The following is a 25,280-nucleotide window of genomic DNA, read 5'->3' on the forward strand; positions in this document are numbered from 1 at the left end:
GAAGACTCCTTCTCTGAGGACGCGTGCTGGTTTTTTTTTTTTCAAAAACATATTTTAAATCCTTCTGTGTCTAGATCTACAAACTGATTATAAGAGTAAGGCTTTATTCTTCGTATTTTTATTACCATGAGAAGCTCGCACAGGGAGACCTCAGTGCCGGACAGGACGTTCTGGATATCACAGTGCAAGCAAAAGCAGTCTAATCTCACGAGCACATATCCTGCTTAACACTTACTCCTTTCCTTCCTAACAATACCAACAGCAAGCAATTAGCCCAACCATTACGAGCAATTAGTTTGACTATAGCAAACCTTTTGAAGGGTTTAGGCACGATCAGTACACCGGCCTGAGTGGCCTCTTGCTGCAGACTATCTTCAAAATGCATGCTTACATTTCTGCAGTTTTTAATTTTATTGACTACCTACTTTTTTAAAGACCCTTAACCCAATGATCGATGTAAAGTAATCCCTGCTACAGAAATGTGCACGATTCATATCTGATGTTTCTTTGCTCCCTTAATGCAATCAGTTGGTGTCCTCTCCTTGATTATAGTGAATAGCTTTAGATAATAAACATTTCCCCAGGTCTTAAAAGGTTTTATTCTAGCAAGCTCAGGCTGCAATGTAAAGGAAAGAAGGCAGATAATAGCTAAGAAGTTGTATGGGCAAGGACCTGGTGCCACGTCTGTCTGTAGGTAATGGAAGGAGCCTGGCAGCTCTCAAGGAAAACTTGCTTTTTAGTAATCTCTAGATTATTTTCTAAGGGACGCTCAAAAGCTGGCAAGCCTTGACAGCAACACTCACCGATGATCATGTTGGCCAAGGACGCCGTGAGGGAGAACTGCCTCTCCAGGAATTTCCCCATGAACGTTGCTAAACCAGCAACCATGGCAGAGAGGTTGACCTGAGCCAACACCACCAGCAGGAAGACGGGATGACGCAGGTTCCTCAAGAGGACCACAGGAAAATCTGAAAGGAAAAAGGGAAACCTGTTGCATACAAAGGAGGTGTACAGCATAATATTAATCCACAGAAAGTGACAAACCCTTGAATTTTCCTATATTTTTTCGCACAGAATTAACTCTTTAGGAGCAGTGAGCTCTTCCAAACATTTCAGAATGCGTGCTTTCAGGGTTTATCATTTGAGGGTGTGATTGCATGGCCATTGGAATATTAAAAAGTCAGGATGACGCATCAGGACATTGCAAAAATTAAACACTTGATATCTCACATCAGCCTTTGGGTAATGTGCTCAAGCAACCCTGAACATTGAGATGGGATGGAGAGCAGCCCTGGGGAGAAGGACTTGGGAGCATTGGTTGGTGAGAAGCCCAACATGAGCCATCAACGTGCTCTGGTAGCACAGAAACCCCCCGCAGCCTGGGCTGCATCCCCAGCAGCGTGGGCAGCAGGGCGAGGGGGGGAATTCTGCCCCTCTGCTCCGCTCGGGGGAGACCCCCCTGCAGTGCTGCCTCCAGCTCTGGGGCCTCAGCACAGGAGAGACACGGAGCTGCCGGAGCGGGGCCAGAGGAGGCCCCGGAGATGCTGGGAGGGCTGGAGCCCCTCTGCTGTAAGGACAGGCTGAGAGAGCTGGGGGGGTTCAGCCTGGAGAAGAGAAGGCTCCGCGGAGACCTTGGAGCCCCTTCCAGTCCCTCAAGGGGCTCCAGGAAAGCTGGGGAGGGACTCTGGATGAGGGAGGGGAGCCATGGGACGAGGGGGAAGGGGTTTCCCCTGCAAGAGGGGAGATTGAGCTGAGATCTCGGGCAGAAATTCTTGGCTGTGAGGGCGGTGAGCCCCTGGCCCAGGTTGCCCAGAGAAGCTGTAGCTTCCCCATCCCTGGAGGGATTCAAGGCCAGGTTGGCCGGGGCTTGGAGCGACCTGGTCTGGTGGGAGGTGTCCCTGCCCAGGGCAGGGGGTTGGAATAGACGATTTTTAAAGGTCCCTTCCAACACAAACCCTTCTGTGATTCCATGATTGTGTGATTCTATTCAATGCTAATGCACAGGACAGATCTGCCGCCTTCTGCAGAGATACCTCCTGCTGAGCTCTGAGCTGCCAGGGTCTTATGATGCCTTAGGAGAAATGCAAGTGGCTCCATAATAGTTTTTCAGCCTCAGCTGAACCTGTCGATAAATAGTGTTGACATCTCCCGCTTTCCATGGGTGGACTGTACTGGGATGGCTGAGAGCAACATGGAAACCTGCCTGTCTTTCCCCCACCACCCATGGGCTGAGGCTGCAGCGTTGAGTCATTACAGGGGCTGCTACAAACATGCATGGCCCCAGCAAACACGGCCTCAGTTCCTTTCCCTGAAGCTTTCTGGCAGGGCTTCCACTAAAGCAAATACAAGAGTAGCTGGGAAGTCATTAAAAGTTAATTTATTTGTTTGCTGCAGTTGCAATTTCAATGTCCTTTTTGTTTCCATCACAAAAATGTATTTTTTGATTACAAGCAAGAAACACTCAGGCAAATTCCCCTGTGGCTGAACCCTCGCTGCTTGAGAAGAAGACATCTTTAGCTTGTTCAGCAAAGACATCTGCCCCGCTCCCAGTGCCGTGGGAATCGGGATGCCTGATGCTGACACCCGCCAGCTGGGAGGCTACAGTTCTCCATCCCCGAGCGATTTCTCCTTCGTGCCCATCCCAAACCCGCTTTTCTGCTCAAGCCTTTGCTCCCCCTGAACCATTGCCTTCCCCCCGTGCTCTTCGTCCTGCTCTGCAGCTCGCAAGCAAAGGGCGTGCATAAAGGGCAACCTCCACACAAACAGATGATGAGTTTCCCAGATGAGGGCTCTGAAAGTCAATATGCTGAAGCAGAGATAAGGAATTAACTGGGGGGATTAACGCAAGGGCCTGCCATAAATTAATGGTGTTAATTCTTAGCAGCTCACAAACAAGTGGGACAATCTTTCTATCTGCTCCAACACGGAGGCGCTGGGAGACGGCAGCGGGGAGAACTTTCTGGTGTTTGTCTGGGAGTTGCCCCAAGCTGTGTATTTGGTTTAGCTGTCCTAAAAAGTTATGTGAAGAGCAAAGGGCCCTCCGTGGATGCGAAGGGGTGCCCCGTAGGGAAAGGCGAAGCTCTCATTCATGAGAGTATCACCTCTCCAGTGCAGCCATCTGCTCTTAGGGGTAGGCAAGCAGCTACAGACCTTGGGGAGCAGCAAGCTCAGGGGCGCTGGAGAGGGTCCAAGTGTGCAAGGAATGTTCAAGGACCCTGAAATACTGACACGCTGAAGAACTGTGAGGGTAGGAATCCACCAGAGAGGGAGTGAGCCACGATGGTATCTCTAAGCTACATAGAGACCAAGTGAACCCCAAAGAGGGCAGAGGGTTTTGCTCTTAAGTATCAATAGAGCTCTTGTTTTTTGAAGTATATTCCATATGGAATATCTCATATACTGGAATATCTCAGACATATTGCAAATACGAAACCTCAACTTGCTGAAACATCTCCTGAGAGCTAATCCAGCCCTTTGTGGGAGGTAGTGGGAATCTTCCACCAAAAAGGTTTTTTTTCCCCAGACTGCTTCGGTCTTTTCAATCAAACTTCGCCCCCTCTGCCATCCCAGATCAGAGCCATAAAGGTAGGACAGCGAGCAGGGCTCCCACTTCATGGTGGGAGGCGGCAAGATTGCCATCCTTTGCAATCACCGTCTCATCACTAATTCGATCGCCCTTATAGCTCCAGGGAGGAAGCTGAGTAGATACTAAAAGCAAGTGGAAACTTTAAAATAATGATAAAAAAAAATCTTGAAACCATCTTTAGGCACCGTAGAGAAACAAACAAGTCACAAGCCCAGTGTTTTAATTGCTTTGAAGATCACCTTTAACGGATTAATTCCCAGTATGCACAACAGAAGCTGCACATCCTCCCAGGTGTTTTCAACAGAAGCCTAGAAATTAGCAATGGAAATGACTTCAGGCTGGCTAAATCCTACTTTCTTGATTACTGGGAGCAGGTCCGATGCCTGCAAAAGGAGCATTCTGTGAGTACGAGGAGCAGGGTGCAACCCAATGTCACGCAGAACATCTGTGCAAGAGCCAAGATCCTTCCCCACAGTGCTTTGATTTTCCTACTTTTGAATAACTCCGGCATGCGGAGCCTGATCCCTGCTTGGGTAATTGACCTCATTGTTTGGAAATGTCCCTAGTGCTTTGCCTGAGTATTTATCCTGTACACAGCTCCATCCTGTTATTGCTGATTGTGGAGGGAGAAGCTCTTCCTGTCCTTGAGGCAGAGTTCCCAGGGCTTGGCAAACTGCTCTCTGCTCATCACACCTTGCCCCAGAAAGATTTAAGGCCCGGTGGCTTCCAGAGGAATGGAGAACGCGAAGAACCTCATGGCATGGGCTCTAAGCCGTCCTCTTTTTGTTCCCAATAAAGCAAACGGCAAAAATTCCCGCAAGCCTTATTTTGCGCTCAGTTATCTCCATGTGCACTGAAGCAACAGAACAAATGACAAAATGCATTTCCTTCTCCATAATCATGCTTCATTTTGCATCATTTAAGCTGAAATAAGTGACTAAACAGCATTTCTGAGCATGTTCCTCCTCCAGGTCAGCTTAGTAATTTAAGGCTTGCCTCTGCCAAGCCCTTAAGAAAATTATGAACTATTACAGGCACTCTTTAATCTTCTTCTGCTCAAGGAGCAGCCCCAAGCGTTTTGCTGAATCACAGCCTAAATAGATAGTGTCTTTCTCACCTGGAGTTTCCCCAGGCTTGGGCCAGGTGATGCATCTCCAACAGGAGATCCATTTTCCCCACTCATCAAGAAAACCCATCCCCATTCCCTCCAGCTGACAGGCAAAGGGACACTTCTCAACGGGAGTTGCTGTCTTCCTCCCGGGTGAAGCGTTCCTGGTCTCAGGTTGGGTTTGCAGCCATCCTGCATGGGTGGCCCATGTGAAAGTGTGAGGCCAGTTTGCAAAACTTTTTAACACCAGTGATGAGCCAACTCCAAGCGTTGACTCAATGGACTCCAACTCCAAGCACGTTGTTTGGCCAGACACAACACCAATGGTACAAAGTACTTTCTAACTGAAAGTGGACAAAGATCTGCAGATGAGCCAAATAACCAAGCACAGCCCTGATCTCTGGGGCCATTTGTAGATGTGTCAGTTAGGGACATGGTTTAGAGGTGGACTTGGCAGTGTTAGGTTTGTGGCTGGACTTGATCTTAAAGGTCTTTTCCAACATAAACGATTCTGTGATTCTACAACCTACTTGAGGTATTCAAACACCTCAGCCAGAGGGAGGACTCTGTCTTACAAGCAGTGTGGGAGGAAAAGGACTGAAATATCACAGGGAAAAATCAGAGACCTTGTGTGGTCCTTGCTTGATCCAATCCCTGCTGGCATCTTAATGCTTTCCTTCATCCCACCCTGAACAGGGGACCCAGAGTCAACAGCGACCTTCATCCCACCCTGAACAGGGGACCCAGAGTCAACAGCGACCTTCGTCCCACCCCAAACAGGGGACCCACAGCCATTAGCATTGGGCAGGGCTGGGGCTGCCTGTCCCAGGGACAGCACCAAAGTACCAGGCAGCTCTGGGGAGGGGACCATCTGTAAAATATCTCCTCGAGATGCAGATGTACCAGTGAGCAGAGGCCCAATCCACTTCTTGCCAATAGCCATCTCCAGCATTAAACTTGGCCCCTTGCCCATAAAACTAACATATTTTTTTACAAGCAGAGAAAGCTGTGAGCATAAGACTGAATTGGCATGCAGGTTGCTATTTCTCCTGTAAGATATTATAAAAATCTGCCTTGCTGTCGTTTCTGCCGGTAGATTGGCATTGCTCACCTCCTGCCTTTCTTCAGAGTGGGCTCCTTCTCCCCACACCACGTCCAGAGATGCAATTGGAAAAACCAAGGAGGTACGCCTCAAAGATCCCCCAGCTCAACCCCGCCAATTCCAGCCTGCTGAGACCAGCAAAGCGGGACCCTTCTCCTTCACGAGCCGGGTCATCCTATTGCACAGGGGTGTGGTGTAAAATGGGATCACTATGAACACTATGAACCTGGTAAAAGGACCAGAATGTCCTACAGCATTTCTCCATCACACATGTTTTGTTCTGTCTTTCTTTTTAAGCAACTGAAGGTATAAAATTCCAAGGTGATTCAGGCTGGAAAATCTCCAAACGCCGCTTTCATAAACTCTCATATAGAAAAGAATAGTAACAATAGAGAGGAAAAAAATGCTTTGTGACAGAAGAAACAAAATAAGGAGAGGAGTTACAAAATAGGAGGTAAATTTCTCTTTCCAGTGACCCATAGATGAGCCACCACTAAAATCTTCAGCCTTTACTCAAATTGTCCCCATCTACACCATCACACCCTAGCTACCATCCAGATTCTGGCTCTAAAATGAGTTTCGTATTAGAAATTTCGGTGATTTCAGCAAGATCGCTCTTCTGAGAAAAAATCCAGGCACTTCATTTTTTTCAGAACTGGGCTTTAGGGGATAAACTCCCATAAATAATGAATTTATTAACACAGATCCCGCAGCCCTGACGACACCGAGCCAAACCTGTGGCTCGAGCGGAGGTAAGATCTTTCCTTCTCTTTTCACCCAGGGGCAGGAAGCTCATTTTTATTCGTTTTTCAGAGGCAAAGAGCAGAGCATCGGTGTGAAAATCCCATCTGAGCACCATAAATCTGTTCCCACGCCATCACTTCCATCACCCAGGTTTTCTAAATGACGGTGCAACAAGGTCAGCGGGGGAATAAAACTCCGACTTGCTCCTCTAATTTAGCGTCAGGCCAGCGAGCAAATGGTGCAAACCAGCAGAATAAAAACCTGCCCACGCTTGTCTGGCTGTGCCTGCCCTGCGCTGACCTTAATAAAGCGGAGAATTTCCAATAAATTAAAGGGATGATATTCAGGAAATATGGAGGAAGCTGACATGGATTGACTTCAGAGGGCCACTTTTCTTAAGTAATTGCCAAAGCGCAGAGTATTTCCTTCACAAAAAACAACCCTGAGCGGCAGCCTCCACAGCCCAGCTGATTCCCTTCAGCACAAAGAGCCTCCTCGTCTCTAAACAAGCTAATTGCACCAGGTTAAGATCACCCTGTACAAACATGCATCTGATTTTAATTGCTCAGACCCTGGTCCCAGGCAGCGCCAGCTGTCTTCAGTGGGACAGGGAGGGGAGCCTGGCTCTGATATTGTTATCAGCCTTGAAAGAGGGGGTCTGAGGAGGGTTTTGGGGATGAAGAGCCACCAGTGCTGCTGGCGGTCTGGTTTCTGCTATGTCCTGGAAGCTGAGAAAGAGCAGTTGGATGCACCCAAACTGCAAAACCCCTCTAACTGGGGGGTTCTTTCCCTTCCCATGGCTCTGCTCCAGGCTCACAGCTTGCACCCCTTTTTCCGGCCTGGCTTTGGGCTCCGATGAGGTTTTGGCCTCCGTTTCCCCCTGCCCAGATGAGCTCTAAAGCCACGCAACGTTGAGAGCTACCAACCCCAGATGCTTTGATCAGCATGAGCTGGGTAGTCTGGACGTGATGGCATGTGCTGTGAGCAGACCAGGAAGAGATCTGCAGATAGAATTAAACCCAACAGTAGGTCTAAGTTGCATCTTGAGGGCTTATCTAGGAGGTAGCACAGGGAGGAGCATCTCTTTTTCTTACCAGCATTGCAACCCCTTGCATTGCCCGTTGCCGGGACGTATGTTTGTGCAAGCAGAGGAACCCCATCCGTGTGGGAGGCAGACACTTACGTTTGATGAACTTGGTTAGAGAGAGGTTTTGGACGTGTTCAGACCTCGACCTGAGCTGGCTCAGCATACCCTTGCTCTTCTTGCTGTCGCTCTCCTTCCCACTCGCCACCTGGGGACAGACGAGAGGCTGTCACTACAGTGACCGTGCCAAAGTTTCCACTGAATTCACTTTTTCTCTCCCAAATCAGGGCAGACAGCAGCCCGTGCTTCTTGCAGACGGAGTTTGAAGCATTTCGGCCAGCACGGTCCATGTCCAGCATGGGATGTGCAGCCACCACCGAGAGGGATCTTCCCACCCTTGGTTGCTGCTTTGTGCCCACACCGTTGGGTTTCTGATGGGGCTGAGAGCATCCACGCTGTGCTATAGGGGTAAGAGCCAGCTTCCCTGCCTTTTCCAACCGCAATGAATCACTTTTTATAAATATTGAGCCAAGCCATTACCCAGGTACAAGCACACTTTGTGCTCAGCTCACATGCATATGGAAATTCAAGATTTTGCATCGGGAAAAAGCGATACCCTTAGGGAGATGCGTTTCTTCCCCAGAGGGTCTCCTTTGCCCCTGTGTGGGGGGGACACAGGAACAGGAACCCAAGGAGAGATGCAGCTAGGCCTGCACCCAAAGCAGGTTTGGACCTCGGGTTTGGATGGAAGATGAGGAAAGACTTTCCTTTGAGGGTGGCAGAGCCCTGGCACAGGCTGCCCAAAGAGGGTGTGGAGTCTCCTGCTCTGGAGATGTTCCAAACCCATCTCCAACCTGCTCTGGGTGACCCTACCTGAGCAGGGGGGTTGGACTCGATGGTCTCCAGAGGTCCCTTCCGACCCCAACCATTCTGTGATGAGCATTTTCCCTGCGTCTCCGTGTGTGCCGTAACAAGCTGCTGTGCAGGTGCCAGCAGGGAGAGCAAGCAGCAAATGCAGGAGGAAAAGATCCAGGCAGTGAGAGGGTTTGGGATGGAGGCAAAATATTTTTCACCTCCTAAACTGAGAGGGGTTGACCCAGAGCCATGCAGAGCAGGGGAGCAAGGGGAGCAGCCACAGACCCCTCAGCTCTCCCAGCCCCTTCCCTCTCTTCTCCTGCTCCTGGAAACCTCAGCTGAATTCTAGCAGCTCCTACTCTCGTTAATGCTTTTAATTCTTTTTAGCCACATCTTTCCCACTGAACAGCAGCATTGTGGAAGGGGCATCCTTTCCCATCCTGGTCCATGCAAAGGGACAAATCCTGCAGCTCTCCTCTTTATTCCTTCTCTATTCAGGGGCAAAAACACTTTGCAGCTGGAAATCAGATGGGTCCAGGTGTCTCTGCTTAATTTAGCCTCAGCTGGTGCTTAGGCTAATGAGCAGCTCTGCAGGACATTAATCCGGGTGCTCTCAGGATCCGCGCCCTGAATGTCATGTTGCCACTGCTCACTGTTGGCGGAAGAGGAGAGATGGAAGATGGAGGGCTCGGATCATCTCAGGTCCATCCCAACCTCATTAGATGACTGCATGTCCGAGGCAAGTGTCCAACACCCCATCAGCAAGCGGGAGGTCAAGGGAGGGGAGGATTTCTTGGATGCGCATCCCATCCCCTGTTCCGCAGGATTTAGGGGAATCACTGGAAAGGAGGGCATTAATTAAATTAGATGTGCTACTCTACACGTGCAATAGCAGAAAGCATTCAGTGGGAGTGCGGTTTTCACGGAAAACCACAGCGTATTTTTAGCCAGCAGGACAGAGCCAGCGGCCCCGTCTCCCACATCCCGCATCAGCTCGGCAGCAGCGCTGCTGCACCTCTCGACACAACTTTAATGTGAGTCAGACAAACGAGTTCATTCACCAGAAATTATAGATGCTCTTAATTCACAGAAAGAACCGGGCAGGCTAAAATGATCTCTTTTCCGAAACCGATTATTAAACATCGGAGAGGTCAAAATGCCCCACACTGCGCTTGCGCCACATTCCCTTTTTGAAGAGCCACTACAAGGCAAAAGCAATAAAATTCCTTTCATGGTTTTTATTGATCAAGCTTGGGGTTTAATATATTTTTTGAATGCAAAGATAAAATCCAGCTTCCTTTCACTTTTCAATTAGGTTACAGGGTCTCTTCTCTCTGCTCTAAAACTGGAGTGTTTTCCAAAAGTACGTTCAAGCTGTTACTGACTGTGCCTTTCTCAGCTTCCAGCTGTTTGTACTTCAGAGAGCTGACAGTCTGCTGGGCACTCTCCGTGCGTCCAAAAAAAAAAAAAATTTTTAAAAAGCCCCAAATCTCCCCAAATTCCCCAGTCTGGGATGCCTCTGCGTGAGCATGACCCTTGCAAGCAGGACGTTTCTGTGCACATCTGCTGGCTCGGCACCCACCTGAGGAGCAGCTGGACATGGAGCAGAGCACTCAAGGAGGAGAAAAACTCCACTCTCCGTGCTGGTTTGGCCCCAGCATTTTTTTTGCTGTCTGAAAGGATCCAGAAACGCATTCCTCTGGGATGAGGTAGGCATGTTCACACGCCGGGAAAGCGAGTTGTGGAGGGACCGGCACTAATCACAGAATCACAGAACGGTTTGGGTTGGAAGGGATCTTGAAGATCATCTCGTCCCAACCCCCTGCCCTGGGCAGGGACACCTCCCACCAGCCCAGCTTGCTCCAAGCCCCGGCCAACCTGGCCTTGAACCCCTCCAGGGATGGGGCAGCCACAGCTTCTCTGGGCAACCTGGGCCAGGGGCTCACCACCGTCATAGTGAAAAATTTCTTCCTGAAACAAGGAGCATCCCTAACATGACCTCGACCCGGGGAAAACCCCCTGTTTCCCTGCACGGACATGAATAAATCGGGTAATGACTGAGCAGGGCTGAGACCTGGACTTGCTTTGCAGGCTCCTGCCTTCACCCACCTGCTATTGCACCTGCAAAAAGGGCAGCCAGAGGTGCTGGCGGTCTGGTTTTATTCGAATATAGCACTGGAAAAAGGGAAAAATAACCTGCTCTGTGACAGTGAGGTTTTCCTTGCTTAATTTGAGGCTTCTGCAGAGTTTCCCTTTGGCTGTGCAGAACCTGGCACTCCCGGCTCGTTGAAAAATAAGGTCAGAGAAGCTATTTTCGTGTTAAACAAACAAAATGTAAAAACTCATAGCTTGAAAAAAAGAATTATTTTCCTCCTGACAAGGTCATGCTCCCTACACACACTTCTTTGTGCCTCTTCCAGCGAGTGTGGGTCCCACCAGGGACCCAGTTTCCTAGAGTGCTAAAATAACCAGCCAACAGGCACCTCGCTCACACGGAGTGGGATAATTATTTTTAACTGCTGTTTTCGCCTGTCTTTGAAGCTCCCTGGGGAAAATCTCAACGCAGAGACCAGCCCATTCCTGTAACATACCAGTGGCACCACCACGCCCTGCCATTTGGCCCCCAGTTGCTCCCCAGGTAATGCCCTGTATTTTCCGACTGCCTTTGCTGGTGCTTTAGGAGATTTAATGAGGTAGCCTCGGAGCATCGCAGCCTCAGGAGCAAAAGTTTCCAGGCAAAGACTTAGATTTCCCCGTCCCCGCTCTTTAACCTTTCCCTACTGGCTGATAACCCAAACTGGAGCAGGCGTTTAAGAGAGTTTCCCCCTCGGTTATTTTCATTTCAGCTTTTTGTCTGCACTGGAAGCGCACCAGGTCACTGCTGAAGAAACGTGGGAGGAGGGTTCATATAAATGCTGGCAATCTGTCCCGAGACAGAAACCGGAGAGGTTATTTTTCACTTCCCCAGCGCCGTTGCACAATGTCTCTGCCTGCGCAGAAGGGGCTGAGTCGCTGCCCCAGCACCATCCCACCACGCTGGACCTGGGATGTCCACTTGGAGCCCTGAGGACAAGCCCAGACAGAGCTGTCAGCTCTTTGCACCCTGAAAATAACTTCCATGGGTTGGGAAGTCCCCAACGACCCTGATATAAGGCAGGAGGATCCTTGCAGGCTTGGACATGCTGGTGCAATCCCGTGATGTAGCCAAGAGCAGCTCCAGCATCCATGGAGCATCTTCAGGGCAGGGCAGGAGGGATCCCAGCTGCATTTTACCTGCAGCATCTTCTCCTTGTCTCAAACCTTTTGCTTCAAGAGCAGAGGGACAGGCATTGCCTAGACCTTGCCAAGCAATGCCACCTCCAAGCAGGGATGGTGATGACACATCTCACACCTCATTCAAGGTTTCTCTGTGCTTGCAGCCCCCTCCTGCCACCATGCACCAGGTGCTTTTCGGGATGAAAAAAGTCCACCCAGTCTGCAGGCTGTGGTCCTAAACTGTCTAGCTCTCCCCGCTCCACGGCTTGAAGCACTGTCCAGACAATGGGTTTTGCCCTGGGAAACGGGGGGTGACTTCTTAACCCTCTGCTCTGCCATCTACATCTCCTCCAGGACGGAGCTGCACGTCCAGCTTGGTGTTCCCCTCTCTTGCCAAGCGTCTGCTCCAACTATCCAGCAGGGCAATTGAAAATAAGCTCTGGAGGTACTGTACAGATGTCAGGGGGCACATTCCCCACCATCCCAGCAGAAAATCCCATCAGATGCATTTTGCTAGGCCACCACAGAGCTGTCGCATTGCTGCACGCCCTGAGCACTCCCGCAGTTCACATCCCTCCAGCTCCACTACGAAACACCCCTAGAAATCCACCTCCTCTCTTCTGCAAAGGATTTAATCTCCCAGCCTCTCCACCCCACAGGAGATGACCATGCCCTTTCCACCTGCCCCGTTAGCAACACCAAGGAAGGAGCATGGTTACTTTTCCATCCCATTTCTGCACTTCTCCCAGTTGAAGTGACACATGTGAAGCTTTGAGATGAGGAAGGATCCAACGTGAAAGAGGCATCACCCTGCTCCATCATCCTGCTCATCCCTTCTGGTTGGCACCCACGTGTCCCCCAGGTTGATGGGTACCTTGGGCTAGGGACTGAACGTTCAGCAGCAGCCTGTTGTCCCTCCTCAACAATATCGGTGGCTAGATAAATAAAAGCAATGCAGTAGGTCTAATCTCTACAGCCCTAGGCAAAGCAGAACGTGCAGCACCATATGGGAAACCGTTAGCTAAGCTGGAGAACGTGAAAATTAGGAGAGTAAACACAACATGAGTAAATAGGAGAAAGAAAACAGAGCATCCCAGACGGATGTACTGCGCTTCTGGGAGGTGCTGGTGGCTTCCTTAGTGGTTTGGTGCAGAAGCTCCAGCAAATATTTTCAGTAATCCCCTTGGCATAGCGAGAAGACAAGTACTACTTAATCTGCAGAGCAGAAGGAAGGTGGGAATTGTCCACACAGAGTGAGGTGGGGTACCATGTAGGAAAAACTAGGCAAGTAGAAGGCTGAAATAACAGTAACTGAACCAAACTTAGTAAAAAGGCATAGCTGTACAATTGGGGTTTAAAAATAATTTCTGCTGCACGTCTGGAAATGCTGGAAATGAGAGGAGGAGAATGACAAATAGATCCAGGTGTATCTCTGCATAAGCCTATGGTGCAGCTGTGGAAGGAGTAAGTGTGATGTGAGGAAGAACCGAGGACGGTGTTTCCAGGAGAGCCAGGGAAGTGCAGACCCCGCTGCACCACCACTGGAGACCAGATCCAGACCAGTGCAGCACCAGGAAAACCAGTTTGTGAGTGGGATGGGTGAAGAGCAGAGCTTCTGGGATGGAGAAGCTCTCTGGCAGCAGAGGACTAGCTAGCATCCCCCGCCCCGCAAAAGGAAGGCTTTTTTTAACGATGCCAATATGGCAATGAGTAGGAAAGAATTATTTATTCAGGATTAGGGGCAGAACAAACTAAGGGATAAAATATAGACGGGAGATTAGACAACATGCTTTGCAACATGCAATAAATATCTGAAACCATCTACTGGTGAGACCTGAGAGGAAAGCACTGCTGAGATGGATTGATATCCAGAGGGCATTGCGTGACGGTGAGCTGGAACCACTAGGGCTTGGAACTGGTAGACCTGCTTCCTATAAAATCTATCCGAGCTTTCTCACGGGGCATCTGTTTGCAGATGACATGTGCTGACACTACAGGGGAGGCTTTGTCAGGGTGAGGAGGAAGTGTCAGTCACCCCCTTGGGAGATGTTTGGTTCTACATGACTTCAGAGTGTCAGAGAACAAAATTTGATCTGGGAGATAATTGAGTCTACAAGACAGATCTTGCACAGGAGCAATGCTAAGCAAGGTCAATGCTCCTGCTGTTGTTTAAGGGGCTCCCCAGAGACATGGAGGTGCTGGAGTGAGTCCAGAGAAGGGCACCGGAGCTGGTGAGGGGTCTGGAGCACAAGTCTTGTGAGGAGCGGCTGACGGAGCTGGGGGTGTTCAGCCTGGAGAAAAGGAGGCTGAGGGGAGACCTTCTCGCTCTCTGCAACTCCCTGAAAGGAGGGGGTAGCCAGGGGGGGTCGGTCTCTTCTCCCAAGGAACGGGTGATGGGACAAGAGGAAATAGCCTCAAGTTGCCCCAGGGGAGGTTTAGGATGGATATTAGGAAAAAGTTCTTCACCGAGAGGGTTGTCAAGCATTGGAAGAGGCTGCCCAGGGCAGTGGTGGAGTTATCATCCCTGGAGGTATTTAAAAGCTGGGCAGACGTGGTGCTGAGGGACATGGGGTAGTGGTGGGTTTGTCAGTGTTGGGTTGATGGTTGGACTCGATGACCTAAAAGGTCCCTTCCAACTTAGGCAATTCTATGATTCTACCTTTCCCCTTTTCAAACCCTTTTCACGTCACCTGCGAAGCTGCAGGGACTGGGGAGGTGCTTCACCAGCTGCAATGCAACAGCCGGTGAGATGGCAAGACAGACAGACACTGTGCCCAAGCAAAAGCACAGGGAAAGCCTGTAGCAGACAGGCTACAACCGCCTGGGTTGGGATACGATAACATCGCCAGGGATAGGTGGTAAAGCATGAGCTAAACTTTGGCTACTCAGCAACCGGAAAACACTCAGATGCTGTAGTTCCCCAGAATCCAGGACACAACCCCGAGAAATCGTTCAGGCTCTTGGGGGCAGGATTAAACCATAATTACTGAACAAAAGAACTGGTCTTGACTGGAAACAGTTTGTCCAGTAACAGCCTTATCCTCATCCCCTGCCTGAGATCATGACAGCTTTACAGCTTTGCTGTGATCGTCCCTCAGATAGGATTATTGAGGATAATTTGGTGCTAGAAATTTACTGACAAGTTTCAAAGCAGAGGAATAAAAATGTTCCGGGTCTGGAGTGATTGATTTATGAAAAAAGATCAAAAAGAGCAAACTCCTATTCTCATTAATGTTAACACTAAGTACACAAGTCATTCCAGGAACTTCAAAGAAAGAAGCTATCAAATAAAGGTAAAGCTGGAATGTGGCTGGAGAATAAATAATCTGCCTGGGTTGGTGGGGAGAGGCAAATAAGTCTCCAAATAGACCGAGGACTGTGCTATATTCAGTGTTTGCTGGATGATGCCCATTGACGAGGACGGTCCTTGGTCCGGAGAAACCACCAAGAGCTCAGATGAGTTGTATAGAGCGGGGCAGGTGAAAGAAAGGCAAATGAAGGCAAGAGGAGAATCAGAGAAGAGAACTAGTGCTTTTGGCAGTGAGAAGGACCAAGCTATGGGCCAATCTTTGCTACAGGGATCTCGTTTAGTGGACTCTGCAGTGGGAAAATGTACCCACAGCTTGGTGTGGACACATTATTCCCAGGTTGTTTCATCATCTGCTGAGGAATGTGTGGTCCCAGGGGTCTGCAGACAACAAGTGACACAAGGACAGCTTGGCCTGGGGCACCTGAAATTCATTTTGGGCCTCTTGAAATGAAGCTCACAGCTGGTGGTGGTGCAGAAACATCTCTGTGGACAGAGCAGATCTGTGCTTTTTCCATGCGTTATCACAGCTGCCATGCCTGGAGGTGTTTGGTGTGGGTAAGATGTTGTGCTAGACCTTTACAAACACAACGAAAAGCCCGGCTGACGCCTTCAAGGACTTGCAGCTTGTGGTTGTTCTGCTGCTGATTGCTTTCTTCCTGCTTTGGACAGGCAGAAGCCCTGAAACTGAAGGCAGCCAAGGAAATGCCGATTGTCTTTGAAACTGCAACTGTATTTAGACAGGGTTGACCCAAAGGTTATCACAGTGTCCGTTCTTGCTGATTTGCTGGTCTGCAAAACCCTGGGCTGACCCCATCCCTCCCTTCCCCTCTGCAGTGTGTCGGGGATGGGGCTTTGTCCTGCAGAGCCTGGCAGGGAGCTACCACGGGGATCCCACCTTTCTTCACTGCAATGCCGCATCTCCATCCCAAACCAGAGCCAAGCACGAGAGGAAACAACAGCTCTGCTCTGCGCAGTGAGAGGGAACCTGGAAGCAACCCTAAAACCGCAGCGTGAGCCACCGTGACTCTGGAGACCTACCAGGAAAGGGCCGGCTACTCCAGCTGGGCAGAGGAAGGCAAAAGCGGGGTCAGAACTGAGCTTTTTGGCTGGAAACACATGTTTCCTTCCTGCGTTCATGTGTCATACCAACTCTCCCCATCCCTTCTGTGGGGTGTTGCAACATGTGCCCGGCTGATGCTCTTTTGGGGGGGAACCACATCTCAAACAAGCTGCAGTAACTCAGTGGCCTTGGAGATGCTGCTGCCTCCAGCTCACCGCAGAAGAAAACGGGCTGCCCTTCGCCATAGAAAAGCGGTCATGCTTATACCCTTAGCCAAACACTGATTTACTCCAGGGGCAAGCAAGAGAAAGTGATTTATAATTATATTTTTTTCTGCTATACCTACAGAAAATCACCCTTGATAATACAGATTTTCCTACAAAGCTTTGAATGCTCCCACAGCAGACAGGTGTCTTACCCAGAATAGCATCTGTCAAAGTTTCTAAAGAGGCTTTTTTTTCTTTTTTTTTTTTTTTTTTAATTTAAGCAGGGCCCTTTGCTGCTGCTTGTGGCACTGACACCCCCATGGGACGGGCACAAGCCGGTTTGGCTGGCCCTGGCGTCCCCTGTCCTGCAAGGGGGTCAGAATTTTGCCATCCCTTAGATTATTTTCCCTTTTATTATTTTTTAACTGTAAACAGTTTCCAAAAGCTTTCTGGGGGAAATGGGGAGAAATTCAAGAAGATCTGGGCTGCAAAGGGATAAATGGGTGCTGAGCCATGCGGGAGCATTCCCTACAGGCATCAGCCAGCAGAGCGGGGTGAAATCTCCCTGCGGCTTTTTTAAAATCAATATCCAACCCATCCTCCCTTTAACTCTTTGAAACTCCTCAGACTGGTCAGAGGAGTGCAGCGCTTGCAAAAAAAAAAAAAAAAAAAAAAGTACAGTTGTTTTAGTTTGAAGTACCTTATTTTGTCTCAAGAGCCGTTTATGAAATTAATATTCCCATCGGCCCTAATAAAGAACGTTTGCCCTAAGATGGAGTGTGCCGCTCTTGCACACCGAGCGGGTTCTGCTAACATAGATCATCCGTAATGACTTTAAAGTGAACCAAGCTTCAGGGGCATAAATCAGCCACGTTGCATTGGGTATTGCCCTCATCCTGCAAAGCGCTGGGCGGTTTCCACCCCATTACCTCGCAGGCCCACAGCACCTTTGCAAACCTCACACCACGTATAACCCATGAATAGAGCATTATATCCCCAGAAACGTAACTGGTACATCAGGTCACATTTTTCCCAGGCAGGTGAAACCCAACTCTCCCTAAGAATCACTCATTCCTGTGAAAATTCAGGAGGCACAGCAGGAGGAATGAAGAATTATTACACACCAGACAGCGCATGCACTTGTTTAGACAAGAAATTTTCAACACTGCCCCAAGGTAAAATATAGGTGAAAGGCAATTACACAGGCTAGAGTAAGGCCAAGACATCGAGACGAGCCCAATTTCACCTACTAAGCGCGTCCCGGCGACTTCAATAACATTCCAAACCGTAGCGTGATGCCTCCTCTAAAAGAACAATTTGTTTTGTGTTATTCCTCGCGATGTGTCGGTTGCCAGAAAACCATGACCCGCAGCCAGCGAAGCGCTCAGGGAAGCTCGCAAGCTATTTTGCATCTTGGCGTGAGCACTGAAGCACTCAGGAGGGCTCCGGAGATGTAAAAACCTTGGTAGTAGACACAGAGCAAAGTACAGTCCCACCAGTGGGCTGCAGCAAGAGCCAGGGACACGCATTCCCTGAGCAAACTGCAGGAAGGCAGATGTTTGCCCGCAATAACGAGTTCAGGCTGCTAAAGGCTTTTTCCCCACCAGAAAACTCTGAGGACTTTACAGAGGCAGCGTTCAGGGGCTGGAAAGTGTCTAAAATCCTTTTTGGCCAGCCAAGAGGTGGCAGTGAGAAGGTGGTGGGGGAAGTTTGAGGCTGGAGCAGCAGTTAACCCCCTTCTGGAAAGTGAGAAGGGGCTTTCGCAGTGGAAATGAGACAAACTGCCCTCCAGCCTCAGTGTTTCAAACACTCCCAGGGTACAACCAGCTTCTAAGGAAAGGCTCCTGATTCATCTTTCCAAAGAACTGGGACTGATTTCCTCATCGGGCGCACATGGCGTCTCTTGAAGGAAAGCAAGTGCCATTGGCGCAGCATCTCCCACCACCTCCCAAAAGAGATCATAGAATCATAGAATGGTTTAGGTTGGAAGGGACTTTAAAGACCATCTAGTTTGATCTGCAGCAGAAGGAGCAGGACCATCTCTTTCCTAGGGAAGGCAAGGAGTCCCATCTCCAGGTGAATCAGGAGGGCGGCTGTGAGAATGACCTCAGTCTACACAGGACTTGGCTGGTGCTAGATGTTCCTATGCAGAGGAACCAGCATGCAGGTGCTGCTTCAGTGCCCCACCAAGGAGATTATCACATCCATTAAGCTGCTTGCACCATGCTGGGTTTCACTAAGCATTTCCAAGAGCCTCTGACGCAGGAGATGAGAGCAAACCACAGCTCACATCTGACTTTGGGATGCAGATCTAAACTACATGACCACTTCCACAGTGGTGCTTCCCACCCACGGATGCAGCAGCGAATGCTGTTGGTGAGGGGGGAACGGCGTACTTGTGTGCAACGGCAGAAGGGCAATCTGCAGCACCTCTCTCTCCTACCTCTTTCGGCATTTCCCGCGGGAAGAAGAAATAAGGCACCGCAGATATGGCCACGAGACTGGCTGCAACCAGGAAACCAAGCCACCAGGCGCCGACCCACCGCGGGTCTTTGTTCGTGAGCTGGACGTCGTCTGGAACACAAATGGAGAAATGGGCAGTAAATCAAAGGTGAACGGAGGGACCCCAGTGCACCAAAGGGATGGGGATGAACGGCCCCTGTCATCCCAGACATCAGCGTGCTCCAAAGCGGTGGCCCCAACCTGGTGACCATCAGCTTTGGGGTCTGAGCAGCATTTGCACCCAATTCGTCCCATGGCGCTAAATCACATTTTGTTCTTTGTGTCTTAAAAACCCACTCAGCCCTTTGGATGGAGACAACTGGGACAGGGATGTCCTAGGGCTGGAAAGGCAAACAAAAGCATCCCCATCACAGCTTTTTCAGACAAGGGACATCCCTGTTGTGAAAAAGCTTCGAAATACTCACTCGAGGGAATTAAGCCATGGTGACTGTCAAGACAGAAGGGAAAATCCTTTCATAAGAGCATAATGGAGATAACTCCAATTAACTTTTGGCATCCAAGAGCGCTGGTTTAGTTTTTTACAGTCTGGCTGCCTGCACAAGGACCCCTGTTCACAGCAGGACTTGGACCCTGGAGCTCTGCCCACCAGTCTGGTCCATCAGCCAGTGCCTGGCTTGCAGCTCATACACTGGAAGCCAATCTTAAAAAATAGTTTAATAAAAATTATATCCCTTTCTCCTGGCTGCCTTCCTTCAGTTCACAGAATCATGGAATGTTTTGGGTGGGAAGACACCTTAAAGGCCACCCAGTGCCACCCCCTGCCCTGGGCAGGGACACCTCCCACCAGCCCAGCTTGCTCCAAGCCCCGGCCAACCTGGCCTTGAACCCCTCCGGGGATGGGGCAGCCACAGCTTCTCTGGGCAACCTGGGCCAGGGGCTCACCACCCTCACAGCCAAGAATTTCTGCCCGAGATCTCAGCTCAATCTCCCCTCTTGCAGGGGAAACCCCTTCCCCCTCGTCCCATGGCTCCCCTCCCTCATCCAGAGTCCCTCCCCAGCTTTCCTGGAGCCCCCTGAGGGACTGGAAGGGGCTCTGAGGTCTCCGTGGAGCCTTCTCTTCTCCAGGCTGAACCCCCCCAACTCTGCCAGTTCACCCAGCCTCTTCTCCTGCCATCCTCAGGGCGCTCTGACAAAAATAACATTTTCTGTGGGGAGGATACTTGGCATAAATAAAATGGGATATGCAGAAGCCAGAATGCAAATTCACAACAGGGTGAGTCTGAACCAAGAAATATTTCTACAGAAAAAGGGGATGCCTGTGGTTAGATAGCATTCATGAGCAATCCCAGGAAACGAGTCCTCCTGGAAACCTCTTCCTCAAGTGTGAAGTTTAACACAAGTGAGCTATTCTCACTGTGAGGGGGGGATGCAATTAAAACTGCAATCAGTTTACTAGATTTTGGTACTGCCACATCTAATCTCCCATCTCTGGAAGTAACAAGTGATAGGTCAAAGAAATTTGATAATCTCCTCCCTGCACGATGCGGTTAGCAAATTGGAATTTTAAATCCCTTCTTGAATAAACACCAAGTTTATTTTCTAGGAAAACATGAGGTTAAATTGCACTTAGCATTAAGCAGCCACTAGCTTTTCCCAGTAGGCTGAAGACATCTTTAGGCTGAAGATGGCTCTAAAATTGGCTGTTCTCTGGTTCTGGCTACTCAGGCACATTTCTCACTCAATGCCTATCTGCAGAAGATGGCTTAGAAGAACTGAGCATCCCATTTCTTCACCTTTCAGAGGCAGGTAAGCCAAGACTCCAGACACCTGGCCAAGGTCCACCCACTGAGGAGGATGGATGGCAGCAGGACTAAGTCTGGAGGTCGCCTGATAGCAGGAGGCAGTGTCGAGACTCAAGTGTGCTCTTGTGCTGCAAATACCATAAACGTGCGGAGTGACAAAGTCCAGAGGAAAAAAACGTCTGGCGAAGTCAGTGAGCAGGAATGAGCCCGAGGCACCGAGAAGGAGCCAAAGCATCCTTAGTGTCAACACCCGCTGCTCATCCAGCCCCAGCCCTGATGCTCTCTGGTCATCACCCAAAGGAGCCTGTCCATGTCAGGATAAGCTGAGCCGTACAACGTATGTCTGCTCTGCTAATAACCAGGAAAGAACCTCTTGTTTTCCCAGCCAGGATTCAAGAGCAGACAAAAAGGAGGCGACTAAAAATGCTTTAATAGCGTGGCTCAGGAAGAGACATTTGAAAAAAAAAAAATCCCCTTTCATGCTCCTTTCTTGCCCTATCCAGCATTTCTCTTCTACTGATTTTCACCTTCCTCCCATCCTACCCTTCCCTCTGCTGCTTCACCTCTCAGGATCCTGGTACCCATTCTCCATTCCTTCTCTCTTACTTCTCCCCTCTGACTTTCTCTTTTGTGCTTCTCTCTGGGTTTCGTTCATCGTCCACATCCCCACTCTTTCCCAGTGCTGGCAGCAAAATGCTCCCACTGCTGTTGCTGGCATATGGCAGAAAATTCGTAGGAGAATGAAAATCAGGTCTGGTCTAACAGCACAGTGCAGATGGGAATCTCTCTCTAACCAGACCTGGCAGCAGCCCAGGGCTGAGGGTTCCCCCAGGTCTTGAAGGAGGAGAAAGCACCGATTGAAATGCAGCGGCCATGGGGCCAGGTTTAACCCTCGCAGACGTGTGTGTGACACTGATTCAGGTGGCAAGGACCCACTTATTTGGGGAACTCACCCCAGCACTGATGGGACCCAGAGCATCCCCAGGTGATGGAAGTGATAAAGGGAGCCAGCCCCTGCCAGACAAGTTGTACCCTCATCCCTTGGTGGTTGGGATGCCCAGAGAGGGGCTGGACCACTGCAGGCTCAGTCAATGGGATGCGAAGGGTGCTGGGTGGCTCTCCGAGGGCGCGTTCACTCACCTCCAGCAACTTTGTCAATGTCGACGTAAAAACGCAGCATGGCAGAGCCTAGCATGAAGGCCACCCCCGGCCCGATGACGGTCACGGAGAACAAGATCCCTGCAGAGGGGTGAGAGCAGAGAGGGGCTCAGCCCCGCACATAGGGACCACGGGGGACAGGAGGTGCCTCGAGGCAGGACCACGGTGAACTAGGGTCCGCCCCATCTGCCTCCAGTGCAGGCTTTTTCCCTGGCAGCTTTCTTATCTCCCACCTTTCAAAGGATAACAACCCTGTGTTTTCCACGCTCCCTTCACAGAAAAGGTTTTGCAAAACTCGGATCTTTCCTGCCACTTTTTTTCAGCCTCCCAGAAAGACCGAAACACAACCAGGAACACGATGTGCCCCTTGGCGTAAGAAATCCAGGAAACGCAAAGGTTTTTTACAAGGTCAAGGAGATAAAAGTTCTCAGCAAACTCTCCCACGTGAATTACTGATAAAGAAATTAAACACATGTGAGAGTCAACTCCTATCTTACAGGGGATCCTTTTAAATACGGTGCAGAGGTTTGGAGCATCTACCTGAGCAAAATCCGATGCGGTACTTCCAGTCTCTTGACAGTTATGAACTGGTTTTGAACCACCCTTGCTGTCCCATTCAGTTCAAAAAACCATCACAGATAACAGCTGGAAAAGGGCTAGAAGGCCCCGCAAGGCCCTATCTTGTCCACCCCACCACCCTGGGACATCCCTTTTAGGTGTGTACCCAAGCTGTTCCCCAGTACCCCCTCCACTGAAGGATACTTGCCCACCTCCCAGCTGGCTGACCCTGCTTTTTTAGCTTCCTATAACATTCTCTATATCTAAACAAAGTCTTCCTTGCTGCATCTTGAGCCCATGGCTGTCCCCTGTGAACACAGAGGTCAGGTTATTCGTCTTCTCCTTGTTGAAGCATTTTTGAAGGAGGACACGGTTATTGTGCCCCTCTCCAGCTTACCACTCTCAGGCCAAAAACGCCAGCATCTCCCCTAAATCACGTTTTCCAGGACTCCTGGTCTGTCAGCTGCCTGTCCAAGCTTGAAACAGATAAACCATTTCCGCAGAAACCTTCCTAGCACTGGGTAGAGCAGAAGGGCTACAGCAATCCCTTCTCTCATTAATGCAAATTAGTACTGTCTGGCCCTGCTACAGAGGGCTAATTCTGCTCTCCCCTCTTTCCACAGCACACCTAGGCTTACCCAAATAGAGGGGGGAGTTCCTCTCGCTGGCGAAGTCGTCGATGTAGGAGATCCCGAAGGGCTGGATGGGGACGCCGCCGATGCCCAGCAACGCCTGGGCGATGAACATGACGAGGAGAACCTCGTGGTTCTCCCTTGCAGCATAGGGGGTGCAGCCGGCATCACTGAGGTTCCCCCGGGACCCCGGGACCCCGGGCTGGCACAGGTCGGTGGTGTTGCTGAACATGCCTGCCGTGACAAGGGGAGCAGGTCTAAGGAGCTGGAGAAAGAGCTTCCCTAAGACAGCAGCAAACACGTAGGTGTGCACTCAGTAGATGTCAAGTGGGAAACAGTGGAAGAAAATGCAAAGAAACTGCAAGGATTACTGTGCAGATGTTTCACAGAGAGATGGACGCGCGTGCCCTGAAAACCCAGCTCCATGGAAAAAGCAGAGCTGAAATCACTTCCAGGACCTTCGAGAGATCTTGCAATGAAGGTAAGTGAGTAAAACTGCAGATTTTGTGAATAGCTACTCAGGAAATGAGAACTCCTTTTACCCAGAAATGGGTTACAAAGCTGCTTAAGTGCTGACTCTAGCATCCTTACCTTCCTTAAAATACTGGGGGAAGGGATGGGGTGTGTATAGCAGGGTTTCCATGGTTATGTCCCGAATCATATGCAACTCTGAGTGCTCGACACAGGGCCACCTGCACCAGCCACTCCTGAAAGGCATGGCTAATTGGTTCCAAACTGCTGTTAGCACCTGAACCCTGTTTGCATCTGTGAATTATTCACCTACTAAATCTTCTTTTGGTGGCTGCAGCTGAGTGAACCAGCTGCGCTCTCTCTGAGGAGCCAGGGAAAAGCCGTTTAGTGGAGGTTTCTGAAAGATTTCCTGGCGCTTCATGGCGGGATTTAGGAACCTAACAGGAGTGTGGTTTTCTCCTTTCTTTCTTTTCTCATCTCTTCACTTTCTATCAGGAAGAAAATCCCAAGTCCACCCTGACCTGCTCCTCCATGAATGATTTACACCTGCATGTTTCTTTCACAAAAGATTGATTTTTCTGGTGGGGTCTAAAACCTCAAAGCATTCCCTCAAAGACAGCTCAGCTAGACAGGGGGAGATGAGGGAGGCGCCCCACAAAGAGGAGAAGTCAGGTGGGAAATGAATGTTCCCTCATTGCAGGCAACAGCATTTCACCCCCAAAGCTGCCCCATTGGATTGAGTCCAGCTCCTTCCGTATCTCTTGTTTCCTTCCCATAAAGGGCTTCGGAGTTTATGAGACCTTATCTACGTTATGGAAACAAGGGAGAAGTTCATGTGTATGAGGGCAAGTTGCCTCAACTCACAGAAGGTGAGATCTCTGATGGCTGGAGAAGACCTTCCTGCTACATGGATGTGCAGAAGGCAAGGGGAATCAGAGGCACAGCCTACGTTTTGGTGGTTTTCATGCCCTTTCCTGTGGTTCCAGCTATCCCCTGCCCCTCTGCTTCCCATCATCAGCTGCTGCCTCTCAGGACTGAGATGATTTCATCCTCAGAAAATTACAATTCCTTGAGGACCAAACCTACAGCCTGCAGCTCGCAACCCCTCAAGGGAAGGTTATTTCCTTTTTCTGTCCCAAAAGGCATAAAATGAGTTCCTAGAGTACATACTGGCAACGGACTGGTCGTACTCATAGGGTCCAGTTATGAAGTGGGGGAGAGACATGAGGAATCCAGCCAGGGAGACGAGGATGGCACCGCAGCCGATGAAACGGGGTCTGTGCACTCGGCTCCCGAAGTAACTTATGAAGACGATCAGCAACGTGTTTCCAACCTGCAGCAGGACACACAGACCAAGCATCTGACTATGAGCCAGCAGTGTGCCCAGGTGGCCAAAAAAGCCAATGGCATCCTGGCTTGTATTAGAAATAGTGTGACCAGCAGAAGGAGGGAGGTGATTGTCCCCCTGTACTCAGCACTGCTGAGGCCACACCTTGAGTATTGTGTCCAGTTCTGGGCACCTCAATACGAGAGAGACATCGAGGTGCTGGAGCGAGTGCAGAGGAGGGCAACAAAGCTGGTGAAGGGCCTGGAGAATAAATCTTATGAGGAGCGATGGAAGGAGCTGGGACTGTTCAGTCTGAGGAAGAGGAGGCTGAGGGGAGACCTCATCGCTCTCTACAACTACTTGAAAGGACAGTGTAGAGAGGTTGGTGCTGGTCTCTTCTCACAGGTCATTAGCGATAGAACAAGAGGGAATGGGTTCAAGCTGCAGCAGGGTAGGTTTAGGCTGGACATTAGGACAAAATTCTTCCCAGAAAGAGTGGTCAGACACTGGAATAGGCTGCCCAGGGAGGTGGTGGAGTCACCATCCCTGGATGTGTTTA

At 50.0% G+C, this 25,280-nt stretch overlaps 1 protein-coding gene across 3 annotated transcripts in view; it reads right to left on the minus strand.

Moving 5' to 3' along the window:
* SLCO2B1 (solute carrier organic anion transporter family member 2B1) overlaps positions 1 to 25,280 on the minus strand; it is a 62,566-nt gene that overhangs the window by 12,032 nt on the left and 25,254 nt on the right. For 2 of the 3 annotated variants that reach the window (XM_054219379.1, XM_054219384.1), the window contains exons 4-10: positions 24,565 to 24,727; positions 22,930 to 23,157; positions 21,716 to 21,814; positions 18,754 to 18,884; positions 17,561 to 17,614; positions 7,724 to 7,832; positions 804 to 968 (exon numbers count right to left, since the gene is read on the minus strand). In XM_054219379.1, coding sequence (XP_054075354.1) covers positions 804 to 968; positions 7,724 to 7,832; positions 17,561 to 17,614; positions 18,754 to 18,884; positions 21,716 to 21,814; positions 22,930 to 23,157; positions 24,565 to 24,727 — 949 coding nt within the window. The remainder of the gene's footprint in view (positions 1 to 803; positions 969 to 7,723; positions 7,833 to 17,560; positions 17,615 to 18,753; positions 18,885 to 21,715; positions 21,815 to 22,929; positions 23,158 to 24,564; positions 24,728 to 25,280) is intronic. The other variant, XM_054219392.1, reaches the window with a different exon arrangement.

This window comes from Rissa tridactyla, chromosome 1 (genome assembly GCF_028500815.1).
Source record: "Rissa tridactyla isolate bRisTri1 chromosome 1, bRisTri1.patW.cur.20221130, whole genome shotgun sequence".
NCBI lineage: Eukaryota > Metazoa > Chordata > Aves > Charadriiformes > Laridae > Rissa > Rissa tridactyla.